Below are 17,965 nucleotides of genomic sequence, written 5' to 3' on the forward strand. Positions count from 1 at the left end.
AATATCAATTTAAAAAGCAAGAGTGTTATTTTTGTACATCATAATGTACTAAATTATTGTGAAGCTCTGGTTTGGACATGTTCTTAGAACTGAGTAAAGCTGGAGGATCTTCCTAAAGACAGGACAAAACCCAAAAATTTAAGGCCAACTCTTTGATAAATCATAATGCTACAAACAAAGAAGCAAGCAGCTACTGCAGGGAAGGCACAACTCTATTGTTTCTTTTCATTCTGAAGCATAATTAGACACTTTAAAAATTACAAAATGAATACTAAGGGGAAAAAATCATAATGAACCTCTCAGATGAGAAACTAATTGGGACTAAGTACACAACAGCTTACATTTAATCCTGTTAATCATCACACAAAAAAGAAATAAAAGACTCACTTTTCAGCCATCTCTCTGGACGACTGGGCTAAAATAACAGCATGACTAAATCTGACATTGACCCCTTGGCCCTGTTAGAAGTTTAAAGAATTCCTTTGAGTCTTCTGAGATCATTTCCTCCCACCCACCCCCCTGCTCAACAACTCCAAAAGAGTGGGCTAGTCCCATACATTTGACAATCTTTTTGCAAAAAGGTAGCATAAAGAATGGTGACACAGAAATTTTGTTGTATTGGTTATAGCACTCTAACATTAGATTGAGAACATGTTCAAGAACTGGGGGAAACTATACATTAGCATATTTTATTTCAAGATTCTGGATAGAATTCTTTGAATTGTAAGTCACTTCTACAAGAACAAAAGAAATATGCCTAAAATAACAGGAGGCTGTGATTAATCAAACCAAGTAGGTACATTGATGCAAATTGTATAAAAGGGGGAAAAGTTATATTTATTGTTTTAGTCTTTAGCAAATTTACTAATATTTTGAAATCAAGATGTCATATCAAAATCCACAATCGTGCTTTTTTCTTTAAAAAAAAAAGACAACAGAAACAGAATCTTATGGGCAAAGGTTTTTGAAGAAACATTATTAGCAGAAAAATATTCCTTTAAAAATAAGATAATAACATGTAACATCCAAAGTATAGTACAAAGACCCCTTCAACAAAATCCTATCTGATCATTCAACTTTGCAAAATGAAGAAAAGAGGAATGGTAAAGTCCTCATTTTGCAGGAAAGAAATTAGCTTTCCCCCATAAATTTTGTGAAGAACAGAGCTGTTCTTATAGGCCATCACTTGCTAACATGTTCCCCGCCCTCCTCAAATAAAAAAAACCCTTGTCAGTTCAGATGTCTGAAAGAAATGTGCCTAAGAACTCTGCATCATAAAGAATTTAACTGGTAACTTTATACAAATTGGCAGCAATCCTCTTTACATGTGAATATTTTAAGAACTCACATACTACAAATGTAAACTGATTTTTCTCTCTGCTTCAGTAAGCTGCCCTGAATGTTGCTCCTCATATCCTATCATTGTCTTCCTAAACAGAGTACAAACCCTATCTAATCCTTTTAACTTTTTTTATTCTGTTAAAACAGAATTATAAGTACATGTCAGCCTAACATTGTACATTGGTTAAATAAATAAATGACCGCCAAGGCTACATTTATAGCAATTTCCCCCCTTATTGTAATAGTTCCTACTATTTAGAAATCACTTATTTCTCAGAAAACTGGTTTGACTTCAGAAGCCAGAAGGATCCACAGCACTCAGATTTAGTTACTGCTTTTGATCCAAGATATGGCAACATTTTATTTTTACATAAGGTGAGTATATCATAATAGAACACTTTGATTATTGAACAGCTTCTTTTTACACTGAAAAAAAATAAAAAAGATTAACGAGTTATGGAGAAGAATCAGGTGAAAATTCTCCAAAGGATTTTTTAATATTTATTCTTTGTGAACAAAGCATCTTGGGGCCCTTTAAAGATTAAGAAACAGGTAATGATTGAAGTGTCCTGTGATCCATAGAAAATGATAATTAACATATTGGTCTTTAAGGTGCCAAAACACTGAAGGAAGAAAAGTTTCAGCCCACATGTGAGCACAGACACACAAAAGATTATCAGTACTCTAGCAACTGTATATTTTTCCAAAGTAAATTATATACTAGGAACAATGTTTGCATACCCTGATGGTGGATGCATCCTTTTACATGTGAGAAAGCAAAAGCCATACAGGAACCTTTTTTTTACGCACTGATTAACGAAAATAAATTTTAATATATATACATTCTAGAAGCACAACTTTATACTAGAAGTAATCTTCTTAAGTGTTTTGAATTCCATTTTAGATTAATTTCTGCCATATCCTGTCACAACTCTCATAAGATTATAATACTTGCACATTTCTGAAAGTTCTCCAAAATATACACATTTGATGAAATTATCAAATTTTGCTTGGCACCAATAGCGGAAAAAACAAGCTAAAAACAAATTTGAGTCAAGCAATCCAAATGTTGATTTTATTATTGTTATGTTATTTTGTGAAAACAGAAATTTAAATACAAAATTAGATATAAATCTGACAGGTATTGCATCTTGAAGATATTAGAAAGTAAAAATATAAATATGTAAGTTATGAATTTTAGAAAGTATTCATTATTTATATTAGAAAATCAAAGAAGTGGTTGGTCCCAAAGTTCACCACAGCATTTAATTGAAATATTAATGTCATAAAATTGAACCTTTATTTTAATATTTTTATAAGATGCTAGAATGCATTCAAATTGAGACTTACTTATGATAATACAATTTATTTCCAAGTAATTCTTGCTAAGATACATGAATAAGTGCCAAAAAAACATGTTTCAACACTGCTCTATGACTTTTTAAAAGTATCACTGCATTAAGAAACAAATATTAAATACTAACCTTGTCCAAGACAACTATTTAAACAAGTTAACTGGCATATTGGAAGACTAAAACTTGGCTAAAGGTGTTTCAATTTTATAGATGTCTGCAGTTGCTGTTACCTACCAGCAATTGCTTAAACAATACTGAAATAAATGTAAAAATGTATGTTTAAAAAATATGACTGCTGGGAATGCTGCCACACATGTATAACAATGGGACAGTTGATCACAATGCACAATACCTTTGAAAATATGTTTCAAATAATGTAGCACAATGTGAAGATTTTAACTATATTCTTTCACTCTATATTTTACATTCCAATTCTTCATTTTGTTCAAGGGATTAATATTTCATCTTTAATTCTTAGTTTATTTAGAATAATATAATGGATTTTTAAAATACTGTGTATAATTCTGTGCAGAGAGATTACACATTTTCATTTTATGACCTTTTGCCTGAAATGCCAAAGAGCATACTAAATTGTAGCATAATTCAAACTTTCTACAAATAACAGTGTTTTTTTTCTTTTCACATTATATTTTGACAATAGTTACACTGGAGAATCAGTTTGCCAAAGGGTTTTTTTTTCCTCCCAAAATGTTAAATTTTCTGGTAACATTTTATATAGAAACAGAAAGTTCATTTTCCCACTCATCCACATAGCTCAAATGACAACGAAGAGCTTCCCAATCTACAAGACTTATAAATAGAAAGTGATAAGGAAAGTAGAAAAGTAGAAAAATTCCTCACCTACCAATCAACAGAATGACAACAACAAAAAGTGAAAAGTCGCCCAGAATATATGACCATGTAAGCATGGTCACTCTTGCAGAAAACCTAGTCTGCAATCCAAAGCCATGGGAAATTTAAATTAGTTAAAGCCAAGGTCCACAATAGGCAGAGAAATCTGTACAGATAAAAGAGACTGCTACCGCTCTAGGTATACTTCGTTTAGATCACTAGAGATTTCCGCCTGAACTTTATTAGTTTTATTAATTTTTTTTAAATAATCAAGAGATTCAAGTGTATCCACATTACACTGTAAAGAAGATTAACTTTTTTCTTTTAATCAAATATCCATATGCATGTGCTGTTCCTAGCAAAGGGTAGATGATTCCCATTGCTTATTACAGCTCCAGGGTGCATAGTGTTATAATAATGCATGGTTAAAGAGCTCCTGATGTTTAAATACTGTTAATATTGCTAAAAACAAAGGCACAAATTAGGGCAAGTAAAAATAAAACATTAAGTTTAAGTTGATTTAGTTTTTTAAAAGCAAAGGTATTCATCGGGTCATAGATGCTGCAATGCAAAGTCAATTTATGACATTAACTCTTAATGTCGCTCTCAGCAAATTCCAAGTTAAATTATACAGCTGTTTGATTTATAAATTAACACTGGTGAACCAAGTGAGGTGACTGCAAAATTATTACCAATTGTTGGAATAAAATGCTTTCCTTTAAAAATATTTTGGCATATTTGTTGCATTATGAAATTTGGCAACAAAATAGAAGATTTAAGTCAGGCACATTCAACTTTTGCTTTTTAAAATATGGATCTGTGTTCCCATACAAAGGTAAGTTGCCATTCCCTTCATCAATGGATCTGAACACTAATTCTGCAGAGGAGCGATATTTTTCTCTCTCTAGATAAACATATATGTCATTTCCTCACCTCTAAGCTTCTAAAAATGTTGCTATTTTTTAATAGAAAGAATAAAATTGGTATTTTAAGGAATAAGGCTTTTTTTAAAAAAAAACAGAAAATAGAATTCTGTAAAGAATAGAATGGCAATAAAAAATATCAGCCTCCGAAATGTGGCTCCCTAACACAGCAAAAATCAAAAATTACTAAAATACTGCTAATAGAATTTTTTTCATAGTTTTCAATTCCATGATGGATTTTATTTTATGATTATTTTACCATATCACTTATAATTTTTCTAACTTGGTTCTATTGTAGAAATGGACTAATGAACATTTAAATAATATTTTATGTAATTATTTTTTAAAGCAAAGAACAGTTATTTTATTGCTCTTCAAAGCTACTGTTTCATCTAGAAAAAAGGTACAAAGATATAGAATGCAGCCTAACGATATAGTATAAATGCTGCTGTTTATACTAGACTGCCAAATCTTAAGTCTCTCTAGTCTTAAGTACAATATTTAGATCTACTGTTGTAAAGATTTTCAGTTTTGTTTTAGGAATCTCTATAACTTTGCTATTATATATATATTAATTCCAAGAATGGTTGCAATTTTATATATTTAATACTGTTCTACAAGCAAAAATAATGAAGATAATGCTCAACATCATTTATTACAAGAGCAGGAATAATTTCTCATAATGTGAAACATCTACAAATATTTATTAAGGAAATAAAGGTTGATAGCAGGTATCTCCACATTTTTCAAAAATTGTCATGTGGAAAACTGAAAAATGATCAACAAGGAAATTGAGAAGCTGTTTTTCAAGCATGATGAGGTAATTTTGTTTATTGTTGTTGTTATAATAGCTATTAATTGAAGACTTTAAAATTTGTAAGCACAAGGATTAGGCCTTCATTTCTCGATTAAAGGCTCCATAGCAAGTGATGAGGGCATTGGCCCTGGCAGTAAATAAAATGAAGAATCTTATTTAAAACACAGCATCAATTTAAAAGTTTAGAACATTGAGACAAAGAGATCAGTACAAAAAGTGTGAATGAAATACTGTAGTGGATACTCTACAAGGGCATGATTATAAATGGCTACGCATTATAGCATTTTAAAAGTAAAGTGCTGATCTATTTTGCTACAAAGATCGGAAAGCTTTCAATCTGCTGAACATTTTCTCCAAAATGCATTGCAATTTGATCTGACTTGTGAAGCACAATGACATTCAAGGTATATCCTTTTACAATATAGGATGCTAGGGTTAATAATAACAATATTAATATCCACATTTTAAAAGTGAGCCATTATATTAAATGCCAATGTTTCTCAGAGTTATTACATTAGGAAGAAGGTATTCTTCAAATACCCTAATAAGAAATGATAAAAGGATAAACTTAAATCATACTGTCAACTGTAAATATAAAGGATTTGGCTTCATTAGTATACCAGCTGTTGTGCTAGAACACTAAAAATTGTTATTAGTTAAAAAGAACAGCACTGTGACTAATACTGCAACAACATATTGGGGGGATCAAAAGATCACAGTGACACATCCACTTTATTTTTTTATTTTAAAAATATGTAACTTCTATAGTCATATATGCGAGATGAGTAGCTGTATAAATTTACCAAATAAATAAATAACCATATTTGTAAAACAGTAACAGCTGCATTTGGGCATCAGAATTAACCACCACACACCATTAATGAAACATATTGTGGGGATTATGTCTCCCTTTCTCCTCAACTGCAAAGAATTTTGAACATGTTCTATTTATGTTTATTCACAATCGATTATTTTATCTAAGAAACAACAGATGGAATTGTTGGTTGAGAAATAATGAACATTCTTTTACTTCTCCAGCCATACAGTCATATGAAGGATCAGCCACAACAGCCCTTATCTGTGAATGGCATCTAACTTTTTCCATAGTAGCAGCCGTTTCTGGAATCATGGTTCAACGTTTTTTAGCAGCATGGATTCTTACTAAGGAAATAACAATGAACTTTTTCAGTCAGTCTTAGGGTTGTGCTGATACTTTAATACTTAAGTGTCAGAAGCCCAAGATAAGACTTCTGTTGGCAGCCTGTCTAATCCAATGTTCAAAAGTCTCCCTGGCCACATGGGCAAAATAGTCTCAGGGATTACAATCAAAACATATGGAACATGTTTTGTTTAAGCAATGGCTCCATAATCGTAGCTAAGCCATTACAAACTTGACTGTCATACTATTTGCAACCGCCATAAAAGTGGAGGCTCCAAATAATTGCCTATTATCATTTTAGCTAAGATCAAATGTAGAGGCCCCAATCCAAACACCCGGAGACCAATCAATTCAAAGGATTTTCTGAATACAGACAGGTTTATTCTAGAATTTGAGTCAGTATCTCATCTGATATTTAAGTCTCTGCCTAAAATGAAAAATAGGAAAGCTAATGATGCTGATGTGTGACTATAACAGAGATTAATTTGATCTGATCTGATCTTGATGAAGCTGAAGTTTAAGCTAGAATAAAATTCTAGTCACAGCAGATATAGTTGCAAGTAATTGAGGATGCCAATTAGAACAGAGATGATGAAAAATTCATTGGAAGCACAATTATAAACATAAGCAAACCATTTTTGGGTTGCTCCTTCCAAGACATTAGGGAAGGGGTAGTTTATCTTACTTTAAACAAAGGAACAATATAATCTTAATGAACAAATTTTTAGATTTTTAATGTTAAACAGCTACATTCGATTTAAGGCCTTTCCTTCTCGAGGCCCTGAAGAGGACAGCTATCTCTCAACTCAAATTATAGGAAAAACAGATTTAGTTCCTATTCAAATCTGCATAATGGAATGAAAATGCCTTGATCATGATAACCACACAGGATGGGACATTGCTTACTTTTTTAAAAAAATCTAGAAAAATAATAAAAACTGACAGATTCTTCAAAGATAATCTCCTGGTCATCTCTAATGGTCACAACAATTCTGGTATCTTCCAAATTGGACCAAAATCCTTTGAGACCACCAAGACTTTTCATGGGCATTTTTTGTATTTTACTCCAACCCACAGCAACCGCTCACTCAGAACAATTATTTGTCAAGCACCCTCAACTTAAATAAACTGTTGAACATACAATTTCATTGAGGCCTGCTGTTGTTGTTCCTTGTCTCTCTGGCTGACCCTATGCTGTCCAATCATCACAAAAGATACTCAATCTCCATGATACTACAACTCACCCAATCTATTGTAACTGGAGTGACCAACTGTGGTCTAATGCTTTAGGGGAATAAAAGAACAGCATGGGTATCAAAACTAAAAACTAATTGCTATAAAGAGAGTTGAAAGGAACAGGGAATATTAAGGACAGAGGGTTCTGCAACTACTTACAAATATTTCTCTTTTTTTTAGAAATAAATAATGGATATAAAATTTGTAAGACATTTCCAAAGAACAAGTTCCCAAGCATGCTGAAGAACAATCAAAATACATTTGGCAGTCTATTTCAGAACCAGAAGAGAAAATAACAAAAAACGAACAAACATGGAGCTTCCTGGGTGTGGCAAGCAGCCCCAGAGCCATGTAGTTCTAGGGTGCTTCCTGCCCAGTAAGGCACAGTGCAGGGCAGTCAAAAGGACAGAAATGGGGTAGGGTGGATTCACAGGTAGAGGAAGAAGGGACTGAGAGGGATCAAACCCAGAATGGATTGGCTTGGAGTAGGTATTCACTCAAAGGAATGCCTGAACTGCAGTCACTAAGCAATGAAGTCATATGACTTCCTGTTTTACAACTATATCATTTAGATTTGATGGCTTAATGATGATGGCTTCTAATTCTACATGTATGAAAAAGTATCTGTTATTTAAATTACTGTATAACATCAGTAACATGTACTATTTATATAGTATGTGCTGTGTATGTTATTCAATTAACTCATTCTTAGAAACTGACAGGGGGGGAAATATAATGGAAAATCTTTTGTGACAGAGTATTTTCCTTACTTTTAGCACTGAATTTTTACTTGCTTAAAATAGCTCTAATCCAGAGATTTGTTTCAAATGTTTAAGTGGTAAAAGATCCAAATCTCAAAAATATACTGAACACACTCATGAAAGATTTTGTTATTATTGTTACTTAACGTATGCCAATATTGGATAGTTAGCTTTTTAAAACTATTTTGTGTTTTGATTGGCAATACAGCAGTTACATGCTCAAGTAATAACATTTTCAATGAATAAATATTTTAATTTAATAGTTTCTTTGACAAAAGTTGTCTTAGCACCATGGAGTACAGTTTTTAAAAAATAAGAAACAGATATCTAACTTGACACCAACCATTTCTGTTACCCACTGATTTTATTTGAAAGCCAAGTAAATAGAAAATGGTGTGTTTAAAAAAAAGCTGAATATAATTTAGGTCAACTGGCACTGTAGAGAATAAAGACAATGGAAATATATGGTTGGAAACATGGCCATCTACCAAGAAAAATGACCAAGACAAACTGGAATACTTGTCAGTTTCCTTGAGAGCAAATGTGGATGAAAAAGAACAAAACACTTCTTTATCTCCAGAAAAAGGATGTTTCTATCTGACCCACTCACCATTTAATGAAAAATCAAATCACTCCTCAATCATTACTATTTTATGACACACACTACTCACAAGATCCTTCCAAAGTTTCAGACATGTCCACCATTTAAGAAAAGTTATCTAAGTTGTGTAGTGTGTTTCTTCATCAATTACTAAGCTCTTTGGGCAAAAACATAAATTATGCCTGGGCCATCCAACAGGATTCCCACAGAAGCAATTTCTATGGACTGCACAAGAGAATGGTGACTGAATCTTCCTTCCCACTGCTATTCACAGTCAACTTCAAAGTGTGCTTCAGAGACTTTTCCCACTGCCTTTGGAAGAAGAATGAGGATGCATAACAAATGGACGGTACCAGCCGAGGCGCCGGGGGAAGGTCCTGATCGGATTTTATGGAGCGAGTTTCAACTTATCGCTCCTGGGGAAGTGGACAAGGCCATGGGAGCGGTGAGTGCCTCCAAATGTTTACTGGACCCGTGTCCCTCCTGGCTGGTCTCGACCAGCAGGGAGGTGAATGTGGCTGGCTCCAGAGGATTGTTAACACCTCTCTTCTGGAGGGATCCTTCCCACATCCTCTAAAGCAGTGGTCCCCAACCTTTTTATCGCCGCGGACCAGTCAGCCTTTGATAATTTTACCGTGGCCCGCTGAGCGCGTGCAGGGGTGGGGGGGCGTTGTTCGCGACGACACATTGATTGTTTATATATCACGTGCGTACCAGCGTGGGGCTCTCTTCCCTGGAGCCTTTGCGCACGGCCCAGGAGCTTTTGCGCATGGCCCAGGAGCCTTTGTGCTGCAGCGATCATGTCCCCCGGCCGCTGCAGCGATCATGGCCCCCGGCCGCTGCAGCGATCATGGCCCCCGGCCGCTGCGCGGCCCAGTGCCAGGTACTCCATGGCCCGGCACCGGTCCGCGGACCGGGGGTTGGGGACCACTGCTCTAAAGGGTGCGGTGGTGAGACCCCTCCTTAAGAAACCATCCCTGGATCCAGCCATTTTAAACAACTATCGCCCAGTCTCCAACCTCCCATTCGTAGGGAAGGTTATTGAGGAGGTGGTGGCCTTTCAACTCCGGCGGACCTTGGATGAAGCAGATTATCTGGATCCCTTTCAGTCGGGTTTCAGGCTGGTTACGGCACAGAAACTGCTCTGGTCGCGCTGATCGATGATCTCTGGCGGGCCAGGGATAGAGGACATTCCTCTATCCTAGTGCTCCTTGACCTCTCAGCGGCCTTCGATACCATTGACCATGGTATACTTCTGCGACGGTTACGGGAGGTGGGAGGCACCGTTTTAAGGTGGTTCTCCTCCTACCTCTCGGACAGGTCGCAGTCAGTGTTGGTTGGAGGACAGAGGTCGACCCCTAGGCCCCTCAAATATGGGGTGCCACAGGGTTCGGTCCTGTTCCCCCCTCCTATTTAACATCTACATGAAGCCACTGGGTGAGATCATACGCCGGCACGGGATCAAATACCATCAATATGCGGACGATACTCAATTATATCTGTCCGCCCCGTGCCAACTCAGCGAAGCAGTGGAAGTGATGTGCCAGTGTCTGGAGGCTGTCAGGGTCTGGATGGGAGCGAACAAGCTTGCACTCAATCCAGACAAGACCGAGTGGCTATTGATGTTGCCTCCCAAGATTAGTCCTTTTAAAAGCTTGACTAGATGTTACAATTCGAGGAGCTAAATTATAGAAGCTAGCACATGCTGATATAATACAGTCCAAGAAAATATGTACAGTATGGAACTTCCTGGGGGCGGAGCCTGTCGCCGAAGGAGCTCAACGGAGCCCCTCTCAGAGTTCTGGTCTGTATATCTAATTAAGATCAATAGATATCACCCCTTTCTGGCAGAAAGGGGCAGGCAGAAGCTCAGGTGCTAGGATTTATTCGTAGTTCACAGCCCTTTTTCTTTTTTTTTGGGCTGCGAACGGAGAAGAGATCCAGCGTAACTGAGCTCTTATCTCCAGCCAGTTCCTCGCAGCTGCCTTTTTGCAGCCCTAGACAGGCGATCCCCCCCCTCAGGACAATGATAAATTGCTTAAAGCAACTTAAGGCTAACACGAGCGGGTCTTACTCCTGTGATGTTTTTTTTTTATAACTATCTAAACACCAGCCTTTTTCCTTTGAAACTTCTTTGTTCAACCGGTTACAAAATGGCGTTTTTACTGAGTTGGTGATTGATGACGTAATTAACCAGCTTTATCTCCCCGGAGACTGCTACTCATTAACAAGCAAAATCTACAAATAATTTATTGAGAACTGACCAAGTGAAGACACTGTTTATCTGTTTATTCTCAGCTTTTATCTATAATGCCTCCCAGGTCTAAGCAGGCAAAAAAATCCCCCCCGCATGTGCTTAAAGAACTTGTTAGTAAATCGCTGCCTTTGCCTCCTACACCCCCTACTGGAGATTCCTTGACACAGGAGCTTCTTTTTCAAATACTCAATGATTTTAAACAAGAAATCAAAGAATTTGTGCTGGATTTATGCGACAAAATACAGACTAAAATTGCCCAAATAAAGGTGGATATGTTTGAAGCTATGTCTACTTTGACAGATTATATCGAAGAAATGGAGACTAAGCTGGAAACTTTGGAGGAGGCTAATTCTAATTTGACTTCCAACATCCAAGCATTACAACAAGAGATTAGAGATACTCAAACACAACTTACAATGATAAATTATAACAGAAAAGCGTCTGCAATAAGAGTCAGAGGACTGCCCGAAAAGAAAGGAGAGAACTTGAAACAGACGTTTGTAGAAGCTTTCAGCCAAGCGGTGGGAGGTCCGGGATTCAATTTTGATTGGAATATTCGAAAAATCTATCGCCAGAATTCGTGTGTAGCAGAACAACGACAGCTACCAAGAGACATAATTATATACTTTTTCACAAGAGAATCCAGAAATGCGATCATCCAAAAGTTTCACAACAACAGGCTCCGAATCGATGGCCATGATTTGTTTGTCTTTAAAGAAATCCCGCTCCAGATGCTGCAAGCAAGGAGAGGCTATACTTTTTTAACCCAAGAACTTAGAAATCGTCAAATACAGTATAAATGGGAAGCTCCAGTTGGAATCACAGTTACACTCGAAAATCAAAGATTTCGTATTAATTCTGTTTCGGAAGCTCGGGACTTTTATTATAAAACTCTGAAGGCGGGGCTTCTTGACTCACTCGGAAATGCGGAGGGACAAGGTGAAGGAAAGACAAGCAGCAATTCACCTGGTTACAAGAAGGAGGGAGTTGTTCTCCCCCTACTGGAGAGGCAGAAGAGCGGAAACTGAGGATTTAGCCATATTTTCAAAGCAGCGGGACACGTGGTTATAAGGCAGAGGGTTGCCTTCTCTTTCCGGAAGGGCAGAAGAGTAAAGAATATAGATCCAGCGATGTCTTTAAAATACTTTCTAAGCTCTTGGACTGATTAAAATTTTAGGATTTCTGTCTGGTATGAAATGGCAAAGCTGTGTACCGATGGGGAATGGAAAGAAGCATTGCTTATTTTGGACAGATATTATACGGGACTTTTATAGGACTTATTTGAATTTCAATCCAAACTGCGCATGAATTGTTTTCTGTGAGGAAAGCGGGGACTAAGATTTATTTGAAATGCGGTTTGGGATGAATGGAGTCGGGAGGAGTGGGGCAGAAGGGAAGGTGGAGCGGGATATCGATGAAGGGATCTTGGGATTGAATGAAGTGGTATGGATTTTGGGCACATATTTTACGGATTTACATGCTTGAAGTATAACATAAAAAGCTCAGGATTTTAAAGTGAAGAGCGAGATCCTAATCTTATGGAATTTGGGCTTGGGAGGAATGGAGATGAGAAATGAAGGGTAGGAAGATGAGTAGTGAAAGTATGATTAGACTGCTCTGTATTTGAAGATAAATCGATTTTTGTATAAACTAATATTTGAATATAAGGTTAAGAAAGGCTATCTGGAGAGTCTACAGGAAGAAGGGGGTAAATATCAAAGAAGTAAGGGACGAGGACAAAATATAAATGGAATGATTTACACTGTTTAAATTTTAAGAATGATGGGAGGCTGAGCATAATGCAAAAGATTTTTAAATTTTTTTTATTTTTATTTATTTTTTCGTTTTTTTTTTCTTTTTCGGAGTGTTCTTTTTATTTTATTTTCATTATTATTGTTAATAAGATATTTTAGAAGGTGAATGGTACTGAACTATGCCGGGTGTGGGACCTGGGAAGTCGGAGGGGATTAGGGAGGGGGGTTCATTGGGGGTGGGTGGGTGGGTGGAGATATAGTTTCAATATATAGAATAAGAAGAATACACTTGTATACTGTTGATCCTTATCTTTTCTTTTTATTTTTCTCTTTTTTTTTTCTTTTTATTTTTTTTTTAGGAATAGAGAAATGCACCAAAGTGAGAAGTAGAGGAAAGGAAGAGGGAGAAGTAAGGAGGGAGGAAGAGGGGAATGTAAGGAGGATGAGAGGGGAAGGAGGGTGAGGAAGGTGAGAAAGGAAGATAGGAGGGGAAAGGGAAGTAAGAGGGGTGATCGTTGGAGGGAGAAAGGAAAGTTGGAGGGGGAGAAGAAGGGGTGTATGAAAGTGATAGGTTATGAGTTGTGTTTAGGTTGGGTTTTTTTTTTATTATTATATTATTATTATTATTGCAAATATTCAGTATATAAGTGAATGTACAAAATTGAAAATGAAAATGAATAAAACATTTAAACACAAAAAAGAAAATATGTACAGTATGCTGACACTAAATCTCAGGTTGAAATGTTTATTCTTAATGACCAAAAATACTGTACAAAATGCAATCAGTATACAAACAGAACTTATAAAAACAACACGTCTCTGGTGATTGGAAAGACACAACAGAGACTTCATTTCCTTAGAGTCCTGAGAAAAAATCAGGGGGTACAACGGCTGATGACCTCTTTCTATCGGTCCACCATAGGAAGTGTCCTCACATATTGTATTACAGTATGGTATGCTGGTTTAACAGCTGTGGACAGGAAGGCACTACAGAGAGTGATCAATTTGGCACAAGAAACCATTGGTTGCCCTCTGACACCACTGGATGACATCGCCAGATCTCGCTCCTTTAGCAGAGTAAGGAAGATACACAGAGATGATTCACACCCTGGTCAGTGTCTCTTTGCACTTCTACCATCAGGCGGAAGACATCAGAGTATAGCCAGCCAAACAAACAGGTTTAAAGATAGTTTCTATCCTTGAGCTGTGACACTTTTAAATACAACCACAATCACTCCATGCACACATTAGTTTTCTTTCTTTTTTCGTTTCTGTTATAATTTTGCCCCAGTGAAGTTAAAACCAATTTCGTTGTATTTAAATACAATGACAGTAAAGATTATACTTATACGGCAATATAATATGGAAAATAAAATATTTATATTTATTGTATTGTTTATGTATTGCATGTAGTTTATATGATCAATATATGCTGTGTGTGTGAGTGTGTTTGTGTTAGAGAGGGGGGGAATGTCAGCTGGTGGAGACTAGGAAATATGCCTTTTCTGCTGTAGTGCCTGCCCTCTACAGCATTCAACCCTATTGGCCTTTTATAAGGCCTTAAAAACCTGATTATGTGCCCAGGCCTGAGGCTCCATTTTGTTAATAGCAATAGCAAATCCAGGGCCCCATTTCCTGATTTTGTTAACACCTGTTGGCTATAATTTCATATACATCATTTTATAATTTTATTTGCTATATGTATTTACTTGTTTTTAAAATCTGTTTTTTAATTCATTTTAATTTATTTTACAATTGTTCACTGCCTAGAGTCACTTATTTCAGATGGGTGACTGTATAAATCGAATAAATAAATATAATGTAGAAAATAAAAATATTAAGATCTGTATGCTTAAATTAAATGAATACTTGTTTTTAGGTGTTTCATACATACCTCATATCTTCTGTGTTTCCTTGCTAATAGCATAGAAACCTAATTTTAAGTTTTTACTTGTAAAACAGTAACATATTCAGACAGCAAATCTTACAAAACACTCATCAGGCAATTGTCATTAAATACATTTCCCCTGTGAAAATACCATATTTTGAATTAAGATGGGAATGAGAACATGACTAAAATTTCTGGTGCCTTTTTAATGACGTTGGTGGAAGACAGGCAGAATGCAGATAATCCTTAATTTATGACAATTCAGACTGGACTCTCAATGTTAAGCATATTACATGGCTGGCTATGGTGTGGATAGCATTTCTCAGTGGTGGCAACAGCACTACAGCTGAAGCCGAGATGTGACAGCAGTGGCAGCTGGCTGACATAGTTGAAGACCCAGGTTCTCTACTTCAGACTCAGTGTTGGACCTGTCAAATGTTGCTGGGAAAGGTGACCTAAATTGAGGGGAGGGGATAGGTAGGTAGAGATAGTTGCAGTGCTCTTGTGGTGAGAAGTCTGAGCAGGCGGCCAAGCACCTGAATTTTTATCTTGTTACTGTACAGAAGCTATAACTTCAACAGCTGGTCATAAGTCTCTTCATTCAGCACCATCGTAATTTTAGTTGCTGAATGAATTGTCTTAAATCAAGGGCTATTTGTAAAGGAGAAACCAAGACTACCCCAAATTTGTTTTAAAAAAACTTTATCACTGTCTCCAAATACTATTCTCTCTTTATTGGAAATTTTAATGGCTTAAATTATAATTTTACAGAATTTCATCAGTTCAAAAGTATACAATGCCTTTTGTTTGTTTTCCTCATTTATTGCATCAGTATAATATTTGTAATCTTTTTATTGCAGATGCACATTAGGTTCACTTCAGTGTGCTCTTCTTTTCTCACTAAGGTTACAAACTGTGGACATATTGCAGGAAGACTGTATTTCCTTATAAATAAGTGTAGGGCAATGCTTTCCTGCTATTCAAACAACACAACCTGCTTTACAAAGGTACCAATATATTTTATAGTGGTCATCATACTTTTATTTTCCTATACCCTAAACCTGTTTGACCCTTTATATTTACTCTTTCTATTGTGATACCTAATCTTCCTTGTACCTGCTTGAAACCACCACACAAAAAAACATACTAACCTCCACTGGCTGAAGTTCTACAGCCTTCAAGATTTAACAGGATATCATCATCTTTGTCATCTGCGGCACTTCCCAGCAGCATCCAGCTCTCCACATTATCACTTTCAGAGGATATACTTGACACATCAATTGCATCATCGCTGCTGGAGCTGTCCTCGGTTACTAAAACTCTATGAATCATGTGAACATCATCTTGGTTATTCAAGATTGCCTTTTCATCAGCCTTTCTTGCTTTATTTGAATTTACCTTAATCTGATCCTCAGATTTCACAATAGGCCGGGAAGGGTGTTCAATAGATTTTTTGCCACGAGGGTAAGCAGTCTTATTTAATTTACGTAATGATGGAGACACTGATGCTGTTGGTTTCTGGAGTTTACTTTCATAAATGCTATCTTCCTCAGGGGTATCAGACAATATTATGACATCTGAGCTATCTGAAATGTTAACATCACTATCTGAAATGACAATTAAGTTATTTCTCAGATCTTGTTCATTTTCCAATTTCTCTTTCTTCAAGGACTTAAATTCTTCTTGTCCTTTGACATCCTTATTGTTATTTTCACCGACATCCTCAAGGTCTTGTGCATAATGGACTTGACTGTAAAGATGAAATTCTACTTCACTATCAATGCTTGCTTCACTGGAAGACCCTTCAGAATAAGGATCATCTTCAAACGTGTCTGCATCGTCATATCCACTGAACATCATGGTAAGTATTTTATCTAGGGGGAAAAAAGAAAGAAAAAAAGAATGAAGCTGAGCAAACCAATGTAGAAATTTCATTAATGCAGAGAACAAGCTTCACAGTGAACAAAACTTCAGTTCATCTATTCTATGGTGCATTTCTAGGCATGTTTTGGATAACACTGGCTCTATCATTCAAGAAATGGAGAGTCGGACATGACTGGCCAGGAAACCTTTACCTTTATCTCTTTATTCAAAATCAAGCCCCAATGTGTTCAGTGGATTTTATGCTTTTGAAAGAAAACTTTTAACTCAAGGCAAAAGTCTCCATAAGATATAAGTGCATACTGCACTAAAAATAAAAATACTAGGGTAATACTACATACTTGTGAGAAATGTATTCCAAGGCTATGCAAAGTCACTTGCGTCTTTTAGCAGAGGGCTAGAAAACCTACTTGTCAACCAAAAATTCTGCAGCTCTCTACTGCGCTGCATGCAGCATGAAGAGATGAGACAATCTGAGGATTCTTTATCAATTTACCCAAAAGATAAGGTGATCAGACATCCCACTTTTGGCGGGACAGTCCCGCTTTTGAACAATTTGTCCCAAGCCCCGTGGCGTTTTTAAAAAGTCCTTATTTTTAAAAAAAAATTTAATCAAGAACACCCCCCCTCCCTCTTTACCAATGTTAAAATCTGGTCACCTTACCAAAAGAGCTACTTGTCAAGAATTTTTTGACAGATACCAAAGAAATGTGATTTGGAAAATAGAAAGAAGAGGTGACTTATGGTACTCAGTGCTTGCAGTTGTGCAGATACTCCAGGTTGAATAAATTCTGCCTCTTTAGTGAAGCTCATCACAAAGCAGATACCGTCCATTATTTCTTTTGCGACAGGCAATAAGGGAAAATGTTCTACCATGCAGGTGTCTCTACCCAAATAGGGTTCACTAATTTGAATAATTTAATGAGTCAATAGTTTTTATAAACCAGCTTAAATATAAATACTAAAGTTAGAGGAATATTTCTGTTTATAGGTCTATTAATTTTAATGGATAAAAAAGAGAGAAAACAATTACATTGGCATATGACATAGGGAGAAAAAACTGAGAAGGATGAAGTCAAATAAACAATTTATCTTGAATTCTTAAAGAAAACCAGGCCCTGTGTTCTCTTGAGAGGAGGG

The 17,965-nt window shown here is 36.3% G+C and overlaps 1 protein-coding gene across 1 annotated transcript in view; it reads right to left on the reverse strand.

Annotated features, from left to right (window-relative positions):
• ZCCHC7 (zinc finger CCHC-type containing 7) overlaps positions 1–17,965 on the reverse strand; it is a 150,690-nt gene that overhangs the window by 126,772 nt on the left and 5,953 nt on the right. Inside the window, exon 2 of the mRNA XM_032213564.1 lies at positions 16,096–16,818. Coding sequence (XP_032069455.1) covers positions 16,096–16,804 — 709 coding nt within the window. The 5' untranslated portion in view covers positions 16,805–16,818. The remainder of the gene's footprint in view (positions 1–16,095; positions 16,819–17,965) is intronic.

The sequence above is a fragment of the Thamnophis elegans genome, chromosome 3 (assembly GCF_009769535.1).
Source record: "Thamnophis elegans isolate rThaEle1 chromosome 3, rThaEle1.pri, whole genome shotgun sequence".
NCBI lineage: Eukaryota > Metazoa > Chordata > Lepidosauria > Squamata > Colubridae > Thamnophis > Thamnophis elegans.